This window comes from Parus major, chromosome 5 (genome assembly GCF_001522545.3).
Source record: "Parus major isolate Abel chromosome 5, Parus_major1.1, whole genome shotgun sequence".
NCBI lineage: Eukaryota > Metazoa > Chordata > Aves > Passeriformes > Paridae > Parus > Parus major.
In genome coordinates, this window is record NC_031774.1 from 39,044,541 (window position 1) to 39,064,026 (window position 19,486).

General features: G+C 36.8%; 1 protein-coding gene across 2 annotated transcripts in view; it reads left to right on the forward strand.

Moving 5' to 3' along the window:
• Positions 1-17,579, forward strand: part of YLPM1 (YLP motif containing 1) — a 34,465-nt gene extending 16,886 nt beyond the window's left edge. For both annotated transcript variants that reach the window (XM_015630936.3, XM_033515460.1), the window contains 15 exons: positions 408-888; positions 2,076-2,168; positions 2,533-2,707; positions 2,866-3,011; positions 3,345-3,532; positions 4,162-4,224; positions 4,514-4,633; positions 4,915-5,091; positions 5,310-5,393; positions 5,623-5,706; positions 7,179-7,265; positions 10,239-10,290; positions 15,094-15,224; positions 16,638-16,819; positions 17,178-17,579. In XM_015630936.3, the coding sequence (XP_015486422.1) occupies positions 408-888; positions 2,076-2,168; positions 2,533-2,707; positions 2,866-3,011; positions 3,345-3,532; positions 4,162-4,224; positions 4,514-4,633; positions 4,915-5,091; positions 5,310-5,393; positions 5,623-5,706; positions 7,179-7,265; positions 10,239-10,290; positions 15,094-15,224; positions 16,638-16,784 (2,028 nt within the window). In that variant the 3' untranslated portion in view covers positions 16,785-16,819; positions 17,178-17,579. The remainder of the gene's footprint in view (positions 1-407; positions 889-2,075; positions 2,169-2,532; positions 2,708-2,865; positions 3,012-3,344; positions 3,533-4,161; positions 4,225-4,513; positions 4,634-4,914; positions 5,092-5,309; positions 5,394-5,622; positions 5,707-7,178; positions 7,266-10,238; positions 10,291-15,093; positions 15,225-16,637; positions 16,820-17,177) is intronic.
• The last annotated feature ends 1,907 nt before the right edge of the window (positions 17,580-19,486 follow it).

Here is a 19,486-nt window from a genome sequence, read left to right on the forward strand (position 1 = left end):
TCCAGTGTTTTCCACAAAGAAACTGGCCTTATCAATCCTTTTGCATCTCACCAAGCTGCCCTACTTTCAGATTTTTAGCCTTCACACAGACAGCAGGAATCTTTGCAGACAGCAGGAGTTTTTGGGAATAAAAGAGCAGACACTTTTGAAATGAGATAGGCCTACTGGAGCTAAAATTAGTAAGGTTATTTTGAAGAAGAAAATAAATAGTGTTCAAGCCTTCACATAGTGAGCAAACACAAAATTAAATCAGGCCACCAGTTTTTAAAAATAGTCCTCCTACCTGTAGCACCTTGATGGAGGTACTAGAAAATGTGTATGGTTTGACTATCGAATGCCATTGCACTTACTGAGGATGAGAGAAGGTTAGTTTACAGATCTACATTAAAAGTGCTTTCTGCATCTAGGTCTCTTCTCAGCTATCTTCAGAGGCACCAGTAGAAGCCCAAGCTATTAAACCTTCTCCTGCTGTTATTATAAAGCCTCCCGTGTTGTTCAGACAGCCCACCCCTGTGACAAGACCAAGTGCCCCACTGGCAAGGCCTACTACACCTATGACAAGGCCACATGCTCCAGTTTCTACTCCAACTACAACCCCAAGTCATGGTCAATCTTTAAAACCATCACCTTCTGCTGTGGAACAGGAACGCTGGGATGAGGACTCTTTCCATGGACTGTGGGACACAAATGAGGATAAAGGTGCAAACATGGAGTACGAGTTGTGTAAACAGGAGTCAATGATGCCTCCACCTGTCTCCTCGCCTGTGAAAGTACCTGCCGTCCACACCTCCATTCCATCAGCTGTACCAGTGTCCCTTTCTCCAGTTATTCCACCAGTTCCTAAAGCACCCATCATTCAGCAAACGGTGGATTATGGTCACGGGCGAGGTGGGTATTACAGTTTATTTGATATGTATTAAAGAACTAAGAAGGCCTCCTGACTTTTTTTTAAAAGGAGTGTACAATGCAAAGTATGCATGTTCTGGAGTTGATGTGTAGACTTGTGTACATTAATGATGTAATGCTGAGCAGTGCAGTTATAAGGAGTCTCTAACCTTTAACCAGTTATGACCCCGAGTTTAGTGTTTTTCTTGATGCTTTTAGAAAGAGCTGCTTTGTGTTGGTGAACCGTGTGTATTCCATGACTGCTATTCCATGAATGGTGTACAGCCATGGGTGCTTCTAATAAATACAAAATGATGTGTTGTATTTAGATTGTTACTGATACTGTCCCTTAATCCCTTTGTTGGGGAGTATGGAAATAACTGGGCTAGAAGGTACTTCAGATGGTTACAGTTCTTAGGTGTGACTTAGTGATTTAAAGCAGAATGTGGCTGGTGTTGGCATTATTTATATACTGCATAATGAGTGTGACATACCCTCTAGCCAGAGAGGGAGACATAGTCTGGTTCTAAAGGGCATTCACCCTGTACAGGTGTTTAACACATAAGTAGAGGGCTCTGTTTTTTGCTATTGAGCTTACCAAAGCTAAAATTCAACACCAATTTTTAAATAGAATAGATCTCCCTCCTTTAACAGGAATGAAATCATGTCATAAAGAAGTTCTTAAATTTTGCATTGTCATTTAAAGACTAGTTTTTATCACTCTAAAGTACCGTAACAGTTCTGGAAGCCATATCTGTTCCATTAAGTAGATGTTTTACTAGAAGCTGTTAGAAAAAATGTCAAACAAAACCAAAAAAAATTGTTGTGAGACTTTCAGTTACTATTCTTGACATGACTGGTGTTCTGTGAGTTATTGAAACTTATAGAGCATTTTAATGTTTATAATTTTCTGACATTGCATGCTACCTGAACTCACCTGAAAACCCGGACATCCCATTGTTAAGGTGGAGTGCTTTATGTGCACACACACAAACCCACTTCAGCCTTTAAAAACCATGGTGCTGTTTATTTATATAAAGCCCTTTTTGCATTATCCATTGAAAGAAATTCTGGTAGTTTGTTCTAGTCACTTTTAATGTCATTGAGTGATTACTTTTCATGAAGAGGAAGGAAAATGCAAGATGAGTTTTAAAACCTTAAATTATTTTTTTTTGTTTATTTTCAACCAGATATAACCACCAGTAAAGTTGAACAGATTCCATATGGGGAGAGGGTAACCCTTCGTCCAGAACCTCTACCAGACAGACAAACATTTCAAAAAGGTAAGAGGTGCTTGGCTAGCTTTCAAACAGTTAGTTAGCTCTTAAGAAAAGTAAGACACTAAAAGCTTGTTCAAACCAAGTAACTCCTGTTTAAACTACAACCACTTTATTTTCTTCTGAGGTCCATAAGAATAACAGTTTATATTTTCAAGAGGAGTACTGCAGTCAATAACCTAGCCACTTTTTAAATTCAGTTTTGTAGTTTTAAGTAGGATTGCATGGTATGGTTGTCTGTTACAGTTTGGAAAAGAGTGTCTGATTAAGTCTATCCAAGCTCACACATCATATACTTTTCTTGCACTCTTGCCTGTTGTCTTCTTTTACCAAAATAGTAGTTTATATTTCCATGGGTTTCTCCCTTCAGAGCATCCAGGTCGCTACAACAGAGAAAGAGATCGTGAGCCTTATTTTGAGCGTCAAGGTAATTCCAACACAGATCATCGGGATTTCAAGAGAGAGAGGGAATTGCACAGAGACCGTGGTTCTGTGGACTATGAGCGAGAGAGGTTTGAAAAAGAGCGGCATCCCCGAGATGATAGGTACGTGATTTTAGAACACTGTGGAAATCAGTGCAGTTGAGGCTGTATTATGTATCAGGCTGTCCATTTTGCCTGTGAGGTACATGTTCCTTTCACTCTGGAATCCATAGTGGAAATTCACAAAAATGCACAAAGTACACAAAACACTCCTTTGGCAGGGTTCTTCCTACTACACCTTCAAGAACTCAGTCTTACCGGGACAAGAAGGACCATCCGTCCTCCAGGCGAGGTGGCTTTGAAAGACCACCATATGAACGAAAAACAGATCGTCCAGCATATGATCATGGGCCTTCCATGTTTGGAGGTACAGTTTCTCAATCTTGAAGTCATGCTAGAATATTATGAAAAATAATGGACTTGCAGAGGTGAAGATTAATTGATTTGCAGTATTTGTTCAGAATATATAATTCAGGAAAATTTCTTTAGGTGGTGGCATTTAGTTTTGTTTCTCAGTGGTGATGAGATGATTGAAACAGTTATATACTCTGCTAAAAACTGTCTTTGCAATAGATTTAAGATTAGAAATTTTAATTATTTTGAGGACATATCTGTGAATTTAACTGAAAATGATGAAGGTCTGTTTAAATCAGCTCAGCTGGGTATGAACATCTTAATTTTTTTATTTTACTGAACTAAGAAAATTCTTCTGTCCAAACACTGGAATTTGAAGGTGATCGTAGAAATTACCCTGAGGAAAGGATTCCTATATCTGCTCCATCAATGCCTCGTCAGCCACCACCTGCTCCACGAGTAGAAAGGAAGCCAGAATCTAAAAATGTAGATGATATTTTAAAGCCACCAGGACGGGAAAGCAGGCCAGAGAGGGTGAGTATGCATTGTGAAAGCAACAATTGCTTTCTACAAGAGTTTTATTCAGATAAAATGCTGCTGGATCTTATATGTTTGGAGCAAGTGTACATTTGAGGAAGCTCTGGAAATTAGCTTGGTTCCTTTGCAAATGCCTAGAGTGTTGTAGCATAGCTGTTAGGAGTCCACAGGAGAGCTAAACCTCCTGGGAATGCTCAAAGCAAATTTGTGTGTAATATTAAGATATTTTCGCCTCTTCTGAGGTCTTCACTTTGGTTTTTGATGTATCAGGGGAAAGACTTGTCTTTACACAGAGATTTGGCAATGCACCATGTTATATAAAAAAAGAGCACAATTTAGGCTATAAAGAATTTAGATAAGTTTCATTCAATTGAATGAGAGAAATTAGTGAAACTGAACCAGATCTATAGCATGCAGCCTAAACTGCTGAGATGGTTTAACACAAAAATCTCTGAATTATGTGGAACTACTACCGTTTCTCACAGCCTGGTTTCTAAAACAAACAGTGAGTGCTTGATGCAAAAGTGTGAGCCCACAGCACATAATTGTCTAGAAGAAAATCTTTTGCAAAAGAGAATCTGTAAAATGTAGTACAGTATCATATCTTCTTACATGATCTTTTTCAGATTGTGATCATCATGAGAGGGTTACCTGGCAGTGGAAAGACACATGTAGCAAAACTCATCAGGGTATGTAAACAGGCATCCACTGTGTAGTGCTGTTTGTCTTGTATGTGTGCTTCCTCTGCTGTTTGCTTTGTTTGCCTGGAATTCAAGTCTGTTGTTATTTCATGTTCTGTGTCTTCATGTGTTGTATGAATCTCCACCACTATTAGAAAGCAGGAGGGATACTACTCTCTTCTTGTTTTGAGTATTTGAGCTGGGAACTGCTGTTGACCAAAAGTATTTTGAAATTCCTGTGTAGCAGAATGGAATTTTTACATCCAAAGTATATGCTTGCTTTTTGCTTTCTTCCCAGGATAAGGAAGTAGAATGTGGAGGACCTGCACCAAGAGTGCTCAGCCTGGATGACTACTTTATCACTGAAGTGGAGAAAGAGGAGAGAGACCCAGATACAGGGAAAAAAGTTAAAAAGAAGGTAGTCTTAATTCTGTTGCTTTATTTGACAAAGAAACAAGACATTCCAGAAAAACAGTGGCAATCAGAGTTCTGGTCTGTGGGTTGGGAAGAGTGCAGAGGTCTCTGGGCTGTTTTTCAAAACAAGACAATATCACTTAGGGTGACATGAGAAAATTCTTAAAAGCTGACCTGAAGGGTGTTTTTATCACACCAGTGTACTTTGTGGTCATGACATTCAGGTGTTGAATATTAGCCATTTTGTAGATGTCCTCTTTCTTACTGCTTTTGTCCTTGGTAAAGGTGATGGAGTACGAATATGAGGCTGATATGGAGGAGACCTATCGTACCAGCATGTTTAAAACTTTCAAAAAGACCTTGGATGACGGCTTCTTTCCCTTCATTATCCTTGATGCTATCAATGATAGAGTGCGACACTTTGAACAGTTTTGGAGTGCTGCAAAAACAAAGGGGTTTGAGGTAATGGAGCCTAAATAGCATTTGAACTTGCTAAAAGCCATATGCTGATGTTTCTAAACTTTTGAATGGAAAGTGTTTCCCACATTCAGGAAAAATGCTGTGATATACAGTTACAAGTTTACCTTTCTTAAAGTGTACAACTGCAGAGTGTATGACAAGGTAGAAAAAGAGCTCTAAAAATTGGTTTACAATATTCAATATTGTCTTTCTTTTTCTAGGTCTACTTAGCTGAAATGAGTGCTGATAACCAGACGTGTTCCAAGAGGAATATTCATGGGCGCAAGCTAAAGGATATCAGCAGGGTAACTGTATACATCTGGAGTCATATTGTGCTTCTGGGCCCTCTGTTTCTTGAAAACTATAGACTACATGATGCTTACACTTTTCCTCTAAGAAGTACTGGTAGTTATTTCATGGGATTGATTAAAATTACTGAAGTACTATTACATCTTGTTAGCAATCAGAAACCAAATTTTCCAAGGAATCTGTTAGATTTTTAGAGGTGCTTCATTTTTGTGTGTGTTTTGTTAGATGTCTGATCACTGGGAGGCAGCACCACGCCATATGATGCGCCTGGACATTCGTTCTTTGTTGCAGGATGCTGCTATAGAAGAGGTGAGAATCTCTGTGCTTGTTAAAACTACAGATTAGGTCAATGTGACTATACTGAAAATACGAAGCAGACAAAGATGTGATCACAGCAAGGTAGTTGTAAGCAAGACACTTTAGAAAGCCAGAATCACTATGTCAGGAAAGTGTATTTCATTATTCTTATGAATTGCCCCAAACATGAAGGTACCTTTTTACCTTTTATTACCTTTTTGAAGCTCAGACTTAGGCATCTTTGAGCAAGAGTTGAAGTCACTTTGCTCTTAGCAACTGTTGAATACCAATTAAGGTGGTTAAAGAAAATCTTTGCACTCTTACATTTTTTGCTTAAAAAAGCACTCATCGCTTTTTTACAGGTTACTGAATTATTTAGGTCATATTTTGAGAAAGTAGTTCAAGAAAATGAGGAAATAAACAAATTTGAACTCGGTCCTTGTTTTGAGAAATACAGATGTTTAGCAGAGGATGAAGAAATAAATAACAGAATGTAGCTGAAGGTTACAGTTGCCTTTTTACTTCATTTACAGTTTGCCATGGCATGCATCTTTGGTGTGTCAGCTTACTGTATTGTTGAATTCTTCTTGGCATTTGTGTCAGGACCTCTGGGCATAAATTAGTGTGTTAGTTGTGTGGTCTCTATAAATGAACCATAGCTGTTGCTGTCAGAACAGCTCTTGGCATGGCCATAGAAACTGATGAACTACTGAAGTTGACAGAGGGTCTTTACAGTTTGTTGTGGTATTAGCAGGTTATTATTAAATCTCCAAATTCTTTGTACTGGAAAATAGTAATCTTTGAGGACAGCAAAAGTGCCACTCTAAAGTAGGCTCAGAGAACAGCAGATTGGGATTTACAAGGTTTTTCAAATTATGTAAAGAACTGCTCATACTTGGAGAGTTTTATGTATTCCAGAGTGTATGCATGAGTCCCCAGTACAGCTGTGGAGCCCAAAAAGTATTTCATTAGAGGAGCAGAGTTAGATGTATGTCTTCAAGTGTACTTATAATTTGTTATGCTGAGCTCTGTGGTTACTATTATTCTTTACTGTGATTTTTAAAAATATAAAAGATAAAGGCTCAGTAGAGATGTTCTATGCAGGCAGCCATTCCAGCTATATATAAATGGCAAGTTTAAGAACTTTTTCTGAGATTGCAAGTTTTGAAATGTCATTATGTGGGAAACAAGAGAAGTATCTTGCTATCTTACAGATAGTGGTAACACAAGGAATGCATGTGAAGGAAGGGAATGAACAATTTTTGCTTTTTCCCCAGAAAATCTTTGCAAAGAATATTGTTTGTCGCTCTGTGGCTGCTTCTGAGGAAAGACAGAATGGACACAGTATTCATATATATTGTATCATCGTACTTTCAAAGATGAATCCTGTATTTGAATTTGGACATCTCTACTTACTCTGTTAAAAATAAAATAATTAAAAGCCAGACAGTGCCTTTTAAGTCTGTGCATGTGCTTTGGTACAGGTGGAGATGGAGGATTTTGATGCAAATATTGAAGACCAGAAGGAAGAAGTCAAGAAGGACACAGCAGAGGAGGAAGAAAGTGAACTGGTAGGAGACACATCAGCCATCCTTAAAAAATTGTTCATTAATGTGTCTGAGGGAGAATCTCAGTCTTACAAGTGCCAACCCATTGCTGTTCTTAGCAGTGCAATCTTAACACACATGTTTCTAGTAGTTTTTTACTTAAACATTTCTAGGAGAACTTTAATGAGAAATCGTATTATTTCTTACTAATTTATTTCTAAGAATATGTGAGTATGTGCTACAAACAGTATTGTCAGTGGAGCATGGCAACATGCCTCTTAGAGACATTTTAAATTGCAGTACATAGTAGTGCTGTCTTCCAGATAATCTAAGAATTACATGGAGGGAGGGGATCAATGGGAAAAGATTAATTTAGCTTATTTCCTTTCACGTGTCTAAAGAACTCTCCTCAACTGTCACAGTATATGACAACAGTTATGAAGACTGCTTTTTCTGCCACGGTTGGCTGACTTTGTTTGTCAGGTGGTATTTCCAAGGTGAGGCATTAGGTCTCTTGGATAAATAAAGGTTATAGAATGCCCTGAGGGCTGGCTTTTTTAGGTATGTATTCAAAAGGCTTCCTGCTGTAACTTCTTGGTATGTGTTGGAGCTGCAACTGGTCCATGCTTGATGAGTTGAACGTCTCAAATCTTGGTTCCCACAACCAAGCAGTTAAAGTTCAATAAACAGGAAGTAACCCAAAATGTCCGAGTTGAGCAAAGTGTTTTTCCTTGATGGAAATTTACTATTCCTTAGAAGTGGCAGGTCAGAAAGCAGTTGAAATCAGAATTAAAAAAAAGATTAGAAAAAATGGATTCTAATAAATGTCTGGTTTTTTTCAACGTGACTCATTTATTCTCTTTACTAAATTATTCTTTGTTGCAGAATATGAGACTGCATAAAGTGTGGTTAGAACATTTCAAAGACACATCCATGTTTATAAGAATATGACTGCTAGTCCCATTTCCATGAGCTATAGCTAAAAGAGAAAGTTGTCTTTAGCTTTTGAGACATCTGTGCATAAATTTGTGTGTGTATGTGTGTGTTTATGGGTTTGGGGGAGTGTCCTAATGTACAGCACTTACAACAATAGGCCTTTGAGACAAAGAGAAAGCTTGGTGGTGAAAACTATGCAAATTATTAAATAAAAGTAGTCTGCATATAAGAATGTGTTCTATTCAGATTCACAAGATATGAAAAAGAGCAAAGCATTGTCTGCTGTATGTAGTCTCTGGAATTCAATCAGATGGCTAATCTCAGAGAATTATGTCAGACAGAAAGTGGAGCAGGACACTGTATTTAGTATCTCTTGCCTTTTTGAGAGCATTTGATAAAGGTTCTGCAATTCATTTTGCTGCATTTAATCCTATGAGAAAAGGGAGGTCTGAAGCTCCTGCCATCTGGCAGATATCCTTGAAATTTCCAACTGTCTTGTACCAAAGGATAAAGTCTGAATCTTTGCTTATCCTGTTTGAGGACTGGGATATTGTATAGGTTCAGCACACAATAGGCTGTTTCACACCATCAAAGTCACTCTTCTTGGTATTATCAACTTCCATAGGATTGTTTGTAGCATTCAGACAATTCTTGTTTTTCTGTGCTTGATGGTATGAATTATTGATACATTTAACTTAGTGTTCTCACCAGTGTATCACACATCACTTTGTTTAATGCAGGCTTTCAGCTGTGGTGTAAACATTCTGAGCAAGCTTTAAAGTGCAACTTGGTTTAAATGTATAAATATATGTATATACATGAAGTTTATTTATTTGTTATGAGGAAACATTGCAGCACAAACTGTTTTGGTTTGCATTAATTACAGATTTAATTAAAAACAAGAAAATCCAGAGATCAGATAACCTTGAGTCACTGAGATATGCTTGACAGAAAAAAGGTCATTAAGAGCAGTGCTGAACATAATCAAATGCAGTGTGACTCTCTGGAATTTACTGGAATACACTAATTTAGTAACACACAGTGTTAAAAAATACACATATTTTTACCACAGTGGAAGCAACCTATAAATAAAGCAGGAAAGAAGTTAGTGTAATAAAACTGGTTTGTGGATTGCTTGTTTTTTCTTGAAATCTTCTAGAGTAGTTCTTTTCCCTCTGTATTAAAAAGCATTCTAAAAAATAATTAAATTCTCACAGGGCTTCTATTCACTACCTTGAGCTTTTTTGTGTGGTCACACAGGAACATAAGTACTTTTATACCAAATCTAAACAGCTGAAATGGGGGTTGCTTAGTAACAATTTACTTGTCAAAGAATATAAAAATAAAAGATAACAAGAAGCTAACTAATATAAATACCTTCTTGCCAAATTTATTTTCATTATGCTCATTTACAAAGAATAAACTGGCTAAAGATCATTACACATGGTGACGTTATTTGTAGGGAAAAATTGTTTTATAAGAATCACTGCGCTAAGAGTATTGTTTTAAAATGAAGAGTAATACTTAAATCCTAGTGACTCAGCAGATACTCTCATTTAAAGAAAAAAAATAGTTTAATTGTGAATTAATCACTTATACATGAATTTAGTATGTCCCTTCAAAAGGAGTAAGTGAAGCTTGTGTGTACTAAATCTGGAAATGCGCTCATAAAAGCTTATGGTAACTTAATAATTTGTGTTTGTAGAGTTTTGAATATGCTTTATGCCTGGAAGTTGTGTTGCAGTGACTTTGCCATCTGGGATAATACAATACAGTAACTGCACACAGTGCCTTTGCTGTCTGTTAGACTTATTCTGGAGTTCTGTGTTTACAGAGGGCAGCACTCTTGTAATGATTTGCAAGGGCTGCTGAAATCACTGAATGGGAAGTGGATGCAGAAGTTCTGAAATACTGAGTAATTGGTCTCCATCTGATATTGAGAATTGTGCCTTACAAAAAGAAATACCTTGAACTCCCATTGTAATGCTGTTTCCAGTTCAAAAGTGATATGCATGTGTGTCTCTCTCTAATCCTCCGAGCTTCTTTCTGTGTATGATTTAGGGTTACATTCCGAAAAGCAAATGGGAGATGGACACTTCTGAGGCAAAGCTAGGTGGGTATTTATTTTTTCCTGTTTCTTATAGTTGGTATCTAATGATGTTTGCAAGACCTGAATTTTTGTTTTTACTGTGCCTCCTTACAAAGACCAATAAATGCATTGATTTCATACATGTGTCTGAAACTGCAAAAGCGTCTATACAGAAAAGGAATTTGTCTTCTGCCAGAGGCAGGAGATGTTACTACTTTCTAATCATCACTGTTTTATATACTCATTAATCGTTGTGCCATATGTTCAAGGAAAGTGCTTTGTCTTCAAATTTTAAAAAAACCCTGTTCTTCATCTTTCTGTGTTTATTATTTTTATATAAGCAAAGAGTCAATTTACATTGCACTGTACTCTTTTTCATATTGCATACCTTTTTTCCTAAGTGTCATCAGTAATTTGCATTCTTGGAGATATGTCTCATAGCTGAACTGTATTGAAGATGTTTCTCACTTTTCAAAATTGACATCTGTGAGGACAAAGTAGTGGCATGCTTTGAAATTGGTTCTGAATGATTAGGTGTCAGTATATCTTTTCAATATCTTAGGCATTGAAAAGTTAAAAGTTCATTATGCTTTGTGGTTCCAGGAGAGCAATAGAATACTTCTTAATAGGATGCAAAATGGACTTTCTAGGAGCAAAAGGGCACAATTCTTGCTGTACTTTTTTTGTTCTCAGTAGCGTTGATATTAAGATTCTGTCAAAGTCAAAAGCAACTTTCAGGCAGAAATGCATGCACCACAGCTATGGTGAAAGGATTATTAATGGAAAGGGGTTTCTGGTCATTATGATCAGTTTTGTTGTGTTTTTTTTAACTGAACAGTAAAAGTTCTAAATTAAGGTTTTATCTAGACAGTCTGCTCAGAACTGCTGTTTTTAGATCACGTCTGTGAGAAGTCACAAATACCTAAAGGGACACAGCATTTTGAAGTTTTGCTTCTTCATGTGTGGAACAGCCCTGTGCATCGTAACTTTCCAATAATGAAAATTATAACTGCACCATAGAAATAGTGTTAGAAGGTCTGGCTTATGTAAAGCAGCCTTTCACCTTTTGCTGTTAAGGGCTTAGCTGTTAACACTATCTCTTCTGCTGCTGTGCTCTCTTTTAAGCCATATAAATAGTTGTAGATGTCGATATATTATATCAATGATGTAGCATTTGCAGTACAAGCAGAGGCACCTTATACTCAATGATTTTGGCATACCAAACAGCTCAGCAGTTAGACAATTAATTTAGGATTGCTCTGTGTTTCTTTTAGAAGCAATGATTTATTTAATAATGTAAAATTATTTCTTAAGTTTATGCTAAGAACTGTGTTGCATTTTCTTCCATAATGTAAACCACATGTTTTTTATATGGTCTCCACTTAAATGTAAAATGGGGAGCAAGCAGTAGAGTCACTTTAATGCTGAAGTTACTTGCAAGGCTGTTGAAATAATCCTTTTACAGGCAAACTTCATTAACAAACTGGATGTTAGCATGCTGCAAGACACAGATCCAGGTGCTGAGAAGGGCTTTCTATTAAATTTGTATTCACAATTTTACTTTTATAACTATGCTCTAGAATCTACCATCTAGAATCAATATGTAGGACTATAGATTAAAAGAAAATCCTGACAGAATTTAGGTTTTTAAAAAGCCAGGCATTCCTAAGTAACAAATGCAGTTTCTTTGGAAAATTACTGGCAGGACAGACCACTTTTAGCTCAAGGTGTACATTAGAAGCACTTGTAGTTTGTGAGTAAGAATTACTATATTTAGTTCACAATAAGACTTCACTGTAGATGACCAATTATAATTATTTCTGGAAAGGCATGTAAACTGTGGTATGCATTATTTACTCTAAAACTGAGTTATATCCTGGGAGTTGACCTGTTCATTAGTTTTATTGTGTTAGTCCCAGAGGGCACACATTTGCAGAATGTCGTAAGTGCAGACTCCAAAAATGATGGTCTGAGTCTTGTTTAGCTTTTTTGTTTTCTTTCTGAGTACATGTTGTTACAGGAAAGTACAGTAAGATCTTGCTGATTGTAATAAACCTCAGAAAACGTCTGAAAAGTTTGAGTTCTTGAGCTGCAAACACTGACTTGTGACAATCGCCAAACATACGCCCCAGAGCTCTCGCTTTAGGACATATTTACTTTACTCTTACATTCCTCTTGAGTATGTGTGTAATTTATCATTTCCTTACATGCTGTGCACAGCACACAATTTTACTCTGAAAATCTATCCATGGGTCTTCTCAGTGCATAGTGCACACAGGGTCTTTAATTGAAATTTAAAATAATGACTCTCATTTTTAAAATTTGACAGTAGAATTAAGTGCAATGCTCTGTTTCAAAGTGCAGCTTAGTTCTACAAACTTTCAGGAATGGAGCAATGAGCTCTGGTGTAGCTGAAACTTTGATACCACTCTAAAATTTGCTCTAGAATACAAATGGGATTCTACATAAAGCTTTGTGGCTTTTGTATAAGAAGGGAAGAATTTAACTGATGGATTTATTTAGGTGTTGAAGGAGCCAAGTAAATTAGTTACTTTCAGATGTTACTTTAAAAATTCTAAAGGTGAGTTTTTAAGTTTTGTGGATTTTCAGAACTGCTGCTCTTTGTTGTTTTTAAATTTGAAATTATAAAATTATGTTCCGTAGTTTAACATTAAATAATCATCAGCCATAAATGATCACAAGCACCAGTGTTACAAAATGACACCTTTTCTCAATTTCAGAAAAGAACATTCTGAAATAATCCTTTGTGGCAGGTTTTTGACATTTGTGTAGTGTCTACTGCATGACACTGTACCTTGAACCGCAATAGTACGGATGGAAGCAGACCCCTTTGGAAAAGCAATCCAGCTTCAAACATGGAAGGACATAACATTTTAAAACAAATTCTGTGTAGCAGTAACCAAAAGGGACAGAGGGGAACTGCATATTCAGAACAGCTTCTGAGCTCCTCTGCTGATGTTTGAGCATTACACGTTTCTTGGCAATGTTTTCAGTTGTTTGGTGTGCGGCAGGGAGTGGGAGACTTAACTTACTTTCACATTGGTAATGAGGTGAGCTTGCATCATAGCTTCCTTCCAACAGGAGTATGTCTGTCTACAGGTATTTGCCAGCAGAGAGCTCCTCAATTCTCACTTCTTCATGTTCTTAAATGGTCCTCAATGAGTTTGTTGATCTCATGTTCAGTGTTGTTTTTTTCTGGAAATGCTTAATGCCACAAATGATCTACACCGGTTGAACGTAATACTGAGAAAAAGTGCAAGTATGTTATGTGCTGGAGTAACATAGGAATATTGTATAAATCAATTTTGTCTTCTAGAGGGAGTGTCGCCTTTCTGTGGAGGTTGAGCATCAGATTTGGCAGATTTAACTTAGTGCAAAAGAAGAACCTTAACTAAATCATGTAATAGATAGAAATATTCTGAATATTTTTCTTAAATGTTGGCTATTTTAAGAAGCAGGGGGATTATAATGTTTTATTAGAAGAAGTTCTGTATCTGTTCTAGGGAAATGGGGCAAAGGTGGCGTTTTTAAACGGTTTTGAGCTGTATGAGGGAGAAATAATTTCACTAATTTATGGCTTTTAAATTATATTAGCATGTCTACAGTACCATTGCCTCACATTATCTCCATTGTTACTCTTCTCTCCCATATTGAGCAAAAAAACTAATCTCTGAACTATGCTTCTTTAAGTACATAGCTTTGAACATCATCTTCTGGTATCCAGAAAATAATGTTGCCTTGTATTTGGTCTATTTCTGAGGCCTTTTGTGGGTGAATTTAATTGCAATAGTGACTTCTGAAACAATATTTCTAACATCACCGATAATGGTTTAATGAATGTAATTGCCAATCTTAGTGTTCCTTCTACACATACTTGAATTGTTGGCTTATAAATTGGTAGTTTACATCGGCAGAAGTAACAGAATTTCCTTTGACCTGTAGAGCTGGTTTTCCTTTTCATGCTTTGTTGTTCATAATCTTACAATGAATGTTTCATCTTCTTTTCAAAGACAGTTTGCCACATAATTTTAAGAAGGTGTTGTTTTCTTTATTAAGTGTCTAAAGAGGAGCAAAATTTTAGAACCTAGGAACGGAATTGTTTCTCCTCATGTTATATCGGTTCGATAAGAAAAAGAAGAAAATGAGGACTGTTGGACAAATGTACTGCTCAAATATTCATGACTGACCTCTTACACCATGAAAGAAAAGATTCTGAGATATTTTTCTCCCAGTCCTGGAAGACTACTTAAGTGGTTTGCCTTATGGGGAGAGAAAAAGAAAAGGGAGGATCAGGCTTTTCAAGGAGCATTTTGTTTAGCAGAAACAGTATCTCAAAAACTTGTCTTTGATGCATTAAATTATATAATTGCCACTTGTTCACTGATACTGCATGTACGCCATGTTTGACACAGTATTGATCCCCAAATTTGGGAAAAATGCTACAGCTTTAGTATTGTGTTCAAATACAGCAAGATGGATCTGTGGTTCCTAGCTATTGTTGGCTATATTGTACCTGTAAGGACAGACTCCATTATAGATCGGGAAGAGCAAACCTTTTCTCCCTCATATAGAAAACAACACTGAGTGTTATTGCCACAGAGTTAACGTGAAAGATCAATAAAACTTGAAAACTGTGTTGAGTCTTCTCTAGTTTATTTCAACTCTCATCATCACACCTGTCAAGAAAAGCTGGATGTACAAATTCTTCTGCTTGTTCTTTTGAAAAGTTTTCCACTCTCGTCTTGTTTGTGTGAATAACAGAAAAAATAATCTCCCTTAACGCTGAGGCTCTGTGTTTGTTCTCAGACAAGCTGGATGGTTTGCGGACTGGAACTAAAAGAAAACGTGACTGGGAAGCAATTGCCAGCAGAATAGAAGATTATCTGCAGCTTCCAGATGACTATGATACACGTGCTTCTGAACCTGGAAAGAAAAGGGTAATAAATTTTCAAATGACTTACTGTGTATATAACCCTTTAATGGTCTCTGTGAATGAGAGTTTATGTCAAGTCATTCAATGTCTATGAATATGGGAATTTCATTGACTCACTTTTCATTTTGCTGTTCCATTAGATTCTATAAGAGATTATGCTTGCAAGTAGGGTCTTCCAGAGGTAAACATATTAGTTAGAGCTAGGAATTGCAGATAATACAGATTAACTATGCATGACATAGTCTGAATACAAAATGCTGCATGTTTAAATTCTATTGTGAAAAAGGGCGAAAATTACAGGGGGAGGTGAAAGAGAGGTAATAGAAATAGGTAATTTTTTTTTCTCTCCAAAATAGAAAGACCAGCTTTTCCCACTAGAAGTAATTTGAATTAACTGTCAGTGTTTATGTATTGTTTTGCTCTGTAATGTCAAATAGAAAACTGATTGTACTGGACAGTGTGTCTGAGAGAAATGGACATACTTAAGGCATTAACAGAGGAGATGATGGTGGAAGAAAACTGACATTGCTTATCAGTAGAAATGTCTGGGGAAATCCAGGTAGACTATGGATAGGGAGATGCAGGCAGAAAATTGGTAAGGCTACGTTCCCCAGTAATACATAGGCCTAAATGAGACTAATTAGTATGGCAAAGAAGAACCCCTTCACTTACTGTTTTTTCTTGTCCAGAAATGGTGTGTTTCAGCTGAGTTTCTGAACTGTAGCCTTTCTTGATTGCATCTGTCCTTCCCTCCTTCCTGTTGCTCTCCCTCCCACTGGTGTCTTGTTTTGGGGGTGTCATGGTGTATGTTTGAATAGGATAAATACAAGGGATGTGCATTACCACAAAGAGGTGCAGTGCAGATATGGAGATGTAAAGATGGGGAAATATCATAAGTATGAAAAAGTTACTTGGTATAAAGAAAGAGTGGAAAAATTTAAATAGGAATGTATCACGGAAGATAGAGAAGAAAACTGTCCTTCGTTAATTTATTCATTGCTGACTTGCTCTTTAACATTGTTTTTCTGTAGTTTCGTAGTCATCTTCTAGATGTTTCCATTGGGCAATTGAAAGACAGATTTCCCAGAAAATTAAAACAGTAAATTAGTCTTGGATAATTCTTCCTGCAGAAGGTGTTGCTTTGAACCGAGAAATAATGGTAGAAGTTACACTTCAACTGTCAGAACTATAGCACTGAAATGGAAAAAGCCTATCTATACCTTTTTTCTACTCCACAGAACACGTGGTATATTAAATTAAAAATAATTTCCCGCTTTACCTATCAGAAAAAAACCCCAAAAACTTACCTATTCTAAGGAAAAGTAGTAGAAATTAGTATTCTTACTTTCAGTGGAAAGCCTAGACTCATATCAGGATTTCTTGGAAGATTATTGTACTGATAGAATGTTCTCCATAGGTGCGATGGGCAGATCTAGAAGAAAAAAAAGATGCTGACAGGAAAAGGGCCATCGGTTTTGTTGTTGGACAAACTGACTGGGAGAAGATAACAGATGAAAGTGGTCACCTTGCCGAGAGAGCCCTCAACCGCACCAAGTATATATGAAAAAGTGGTTATAAGTGGATTTTTGTGCCTTTAAGGTAAATATTCAGTCTTCCTGTGTGTTTATAGCCTTGATGTTTTTCAAGTGTTGAGGCTGCAGTTCACACCATTGTTTCCCAGAGAAAGCTATTTGATTTGGAACTTTGTATAATAGGTGTCAGCTGTGCCTATGTCAACATATGCACCCTTGTGTACAGCACCTGGCAGTAAAGGGGGAAGGATTATCAGCTATCAAATCTCCCAGCCTTGTTACAAGGAAGCCTGTGGTTTCATTAAGAGTAGTTTAGCTGTGTGCCTACTAGTCCTGTTGAGTTCAGATGTTGCTTATTATAACTTAAGTCTAACCATGTTAATTACTAGTTTATGTGACATAACAAACTTTTCCTTTCTTTGCAGGCCATTTGCTCTGAGGAGAAGTGAACCAAGGTGTCATGAGCATCTTGCATGGGTCATGTCACTCCCACCTTCACAGTTTTTCTTTGTTACTTTAGTTTCAACAATTTTCTTGAGATACTGGCAGATAACCAGTGCCCTCAAAAAAACTCATTGAATCCCACTGCTCCTAAGTGAGAGAGACAGTTTACTTTTTAATATTTTTTGAGGGGTGGGAGGGGGAGGGTCAGTAGTTTTAGCTGCTCTTTGTGGGATAAAGTGGAAGGATTAGACAGATGTTACCTCCACTGTACCATCACAGAATGTTTATCACCTTTGCTCTGTGGATGTTCTCGTTTTATACTGTATGTACCTTGTAGCTTATTGTATTAGGAAGCAGAACAATAAATTTCACTATAAACTCTGTGTTCTTGGTGGACCATATGGTATGGTTTTTGTTTGACATTTTAAATGTGGTCTGTGTTCACATTAGTGCTCAGAACCATCCTTACCTGGAAGATGTACTGTGCTCATATTCTGGAATGTGTCCTGTCTTCTAGGTTTTTCACCTGCTCTTCTTCTCATAGACAGATCCATTAAGACCCCAGGTCTTGCTGGCCTTTAGGAGTTCATGTTCCTGGAAAACAGGAACACCATTATGTTTGAATCCTAGTTTCTCAGTTATGTCAAATTTTCATTACTACGTGAGTATGAATTCTATTGGATGGTTCTGTAATGTTCAGGGTAGCAATGTATGAAAAACTTGTCTTTAATGCTCAGTATGAAAACAGTTACTATAGATTTCTCTGAGGGACAGCCTAGAAAATTGGTTTTTGCCTTACTCCGTCTTTTAGTCGACACTGATGTCTATCAGGGTATTTCTTTCTATTTGCAAGTCCACTGAATCATAGAGATACATAATTAAAAGAAGTGACGAAGACCAGAAGTTACACCCTTCTTTTCCTTTGATAAATGTGTTAAGCTTGATTTAAAAAAAAAAAAAAACGAATAACAATCCACACTATTGAAAGTGGTACAGATTCTTCATAGATGCTGGGATATCACTTCTGCAGAGCCTCAGGTTTGCTGATGAAAACTTTCTTTTGTCCTCAGAGGTTTCAAAGCAAATGCTTTACATTAACAATGTTGTAACCAGGAAAGAGGTTTACGTCTGAAAATAATTGCTGATTTAATGGTGAATTGAATTTTTTCTCCTGATCTTTCTGAGGGGAGAAAATGAAGTCCTGAATTTTCCTTCTCTGTTGAGTGATTACATTGTTCTTTGCATCTAGGTTGGTAAATCGGCTTATTTTGGTGTGGTGGTAGTTCAGGTTGTTAAAGGAGAGCATGGTTGTAATAGATGGGTTTCTTTGCCATGTTTTGGTTTACTGGCTGCTTTTCAGCCTTCTCTGTGGTGCATGATTAAAAGTTCTTCTGTAAACAAGGGGAACAGCTGAATTCGTATTATACCCTGAATATGTTTAATACAAGAAAATTGAGCTCCCTGAATGCAGCTTTTTAAAAATAGATGGTATTAAATGCACATTTTCTGTGTATATGTAGTTTACATAGCATATATACTTCTCAAAATGTTGCTAAGTAAGTACTCTTTGAATTGTGACGGAGAATTGTTGACAAAGGGAAACTATTCAATAACAAGAAATGAGTACTGTGTATTGCTGTGGAAATCAAGCAAGCTTCACTTTGCAGAAGTTACTCTCAGGTATGTGTAAAATGGGTTTCAGCCTATACTCAGTTTTCCATAACAAAACTGGGGTTCTTGTGGCAAACTATGAGTTGATGCTGTTTCTTGACTCTTAAGAACTGATAATGATTTTGTCGATATTTTTGCTAATATGACTGTACCAAGTCCTTTTCTAACATTTTTCTTTCCAGACTGAAGAGTACTTTCTGGAGCATTCAAATGGATAGTGTCTAACAGAACTTATAATATTGTTTACTGGTTTCACAAATTTTAAAATTATTTTAGCAGATAATACTGAGAGGTTATATCGTGCTGTTTATTCTCTGGTGCATGTAGAATTAAAGAAAAATGAGTAGAGAATATACATAAAATTACACTTTACTCTGATGAGAACAGACAGAAAATATATCAATCTTGAAGTTTAAAGCAAAATTCAGTTATGAAAACATCATTATAGACTGTTGTTAGACTGGTTTCCCAGAAAAGGCTGAAGGGCTTGGATTTAGTTGTTTTCCTGAAGTTCAGAAGTTTTCCTCTTCTTTAGTACAGAAATACCAATATATCCATAATCTTTGCCATTTGTTTCAGTTGGTTTGAACGTTTAGCAGATTGGTCTCCAACTTCTTGA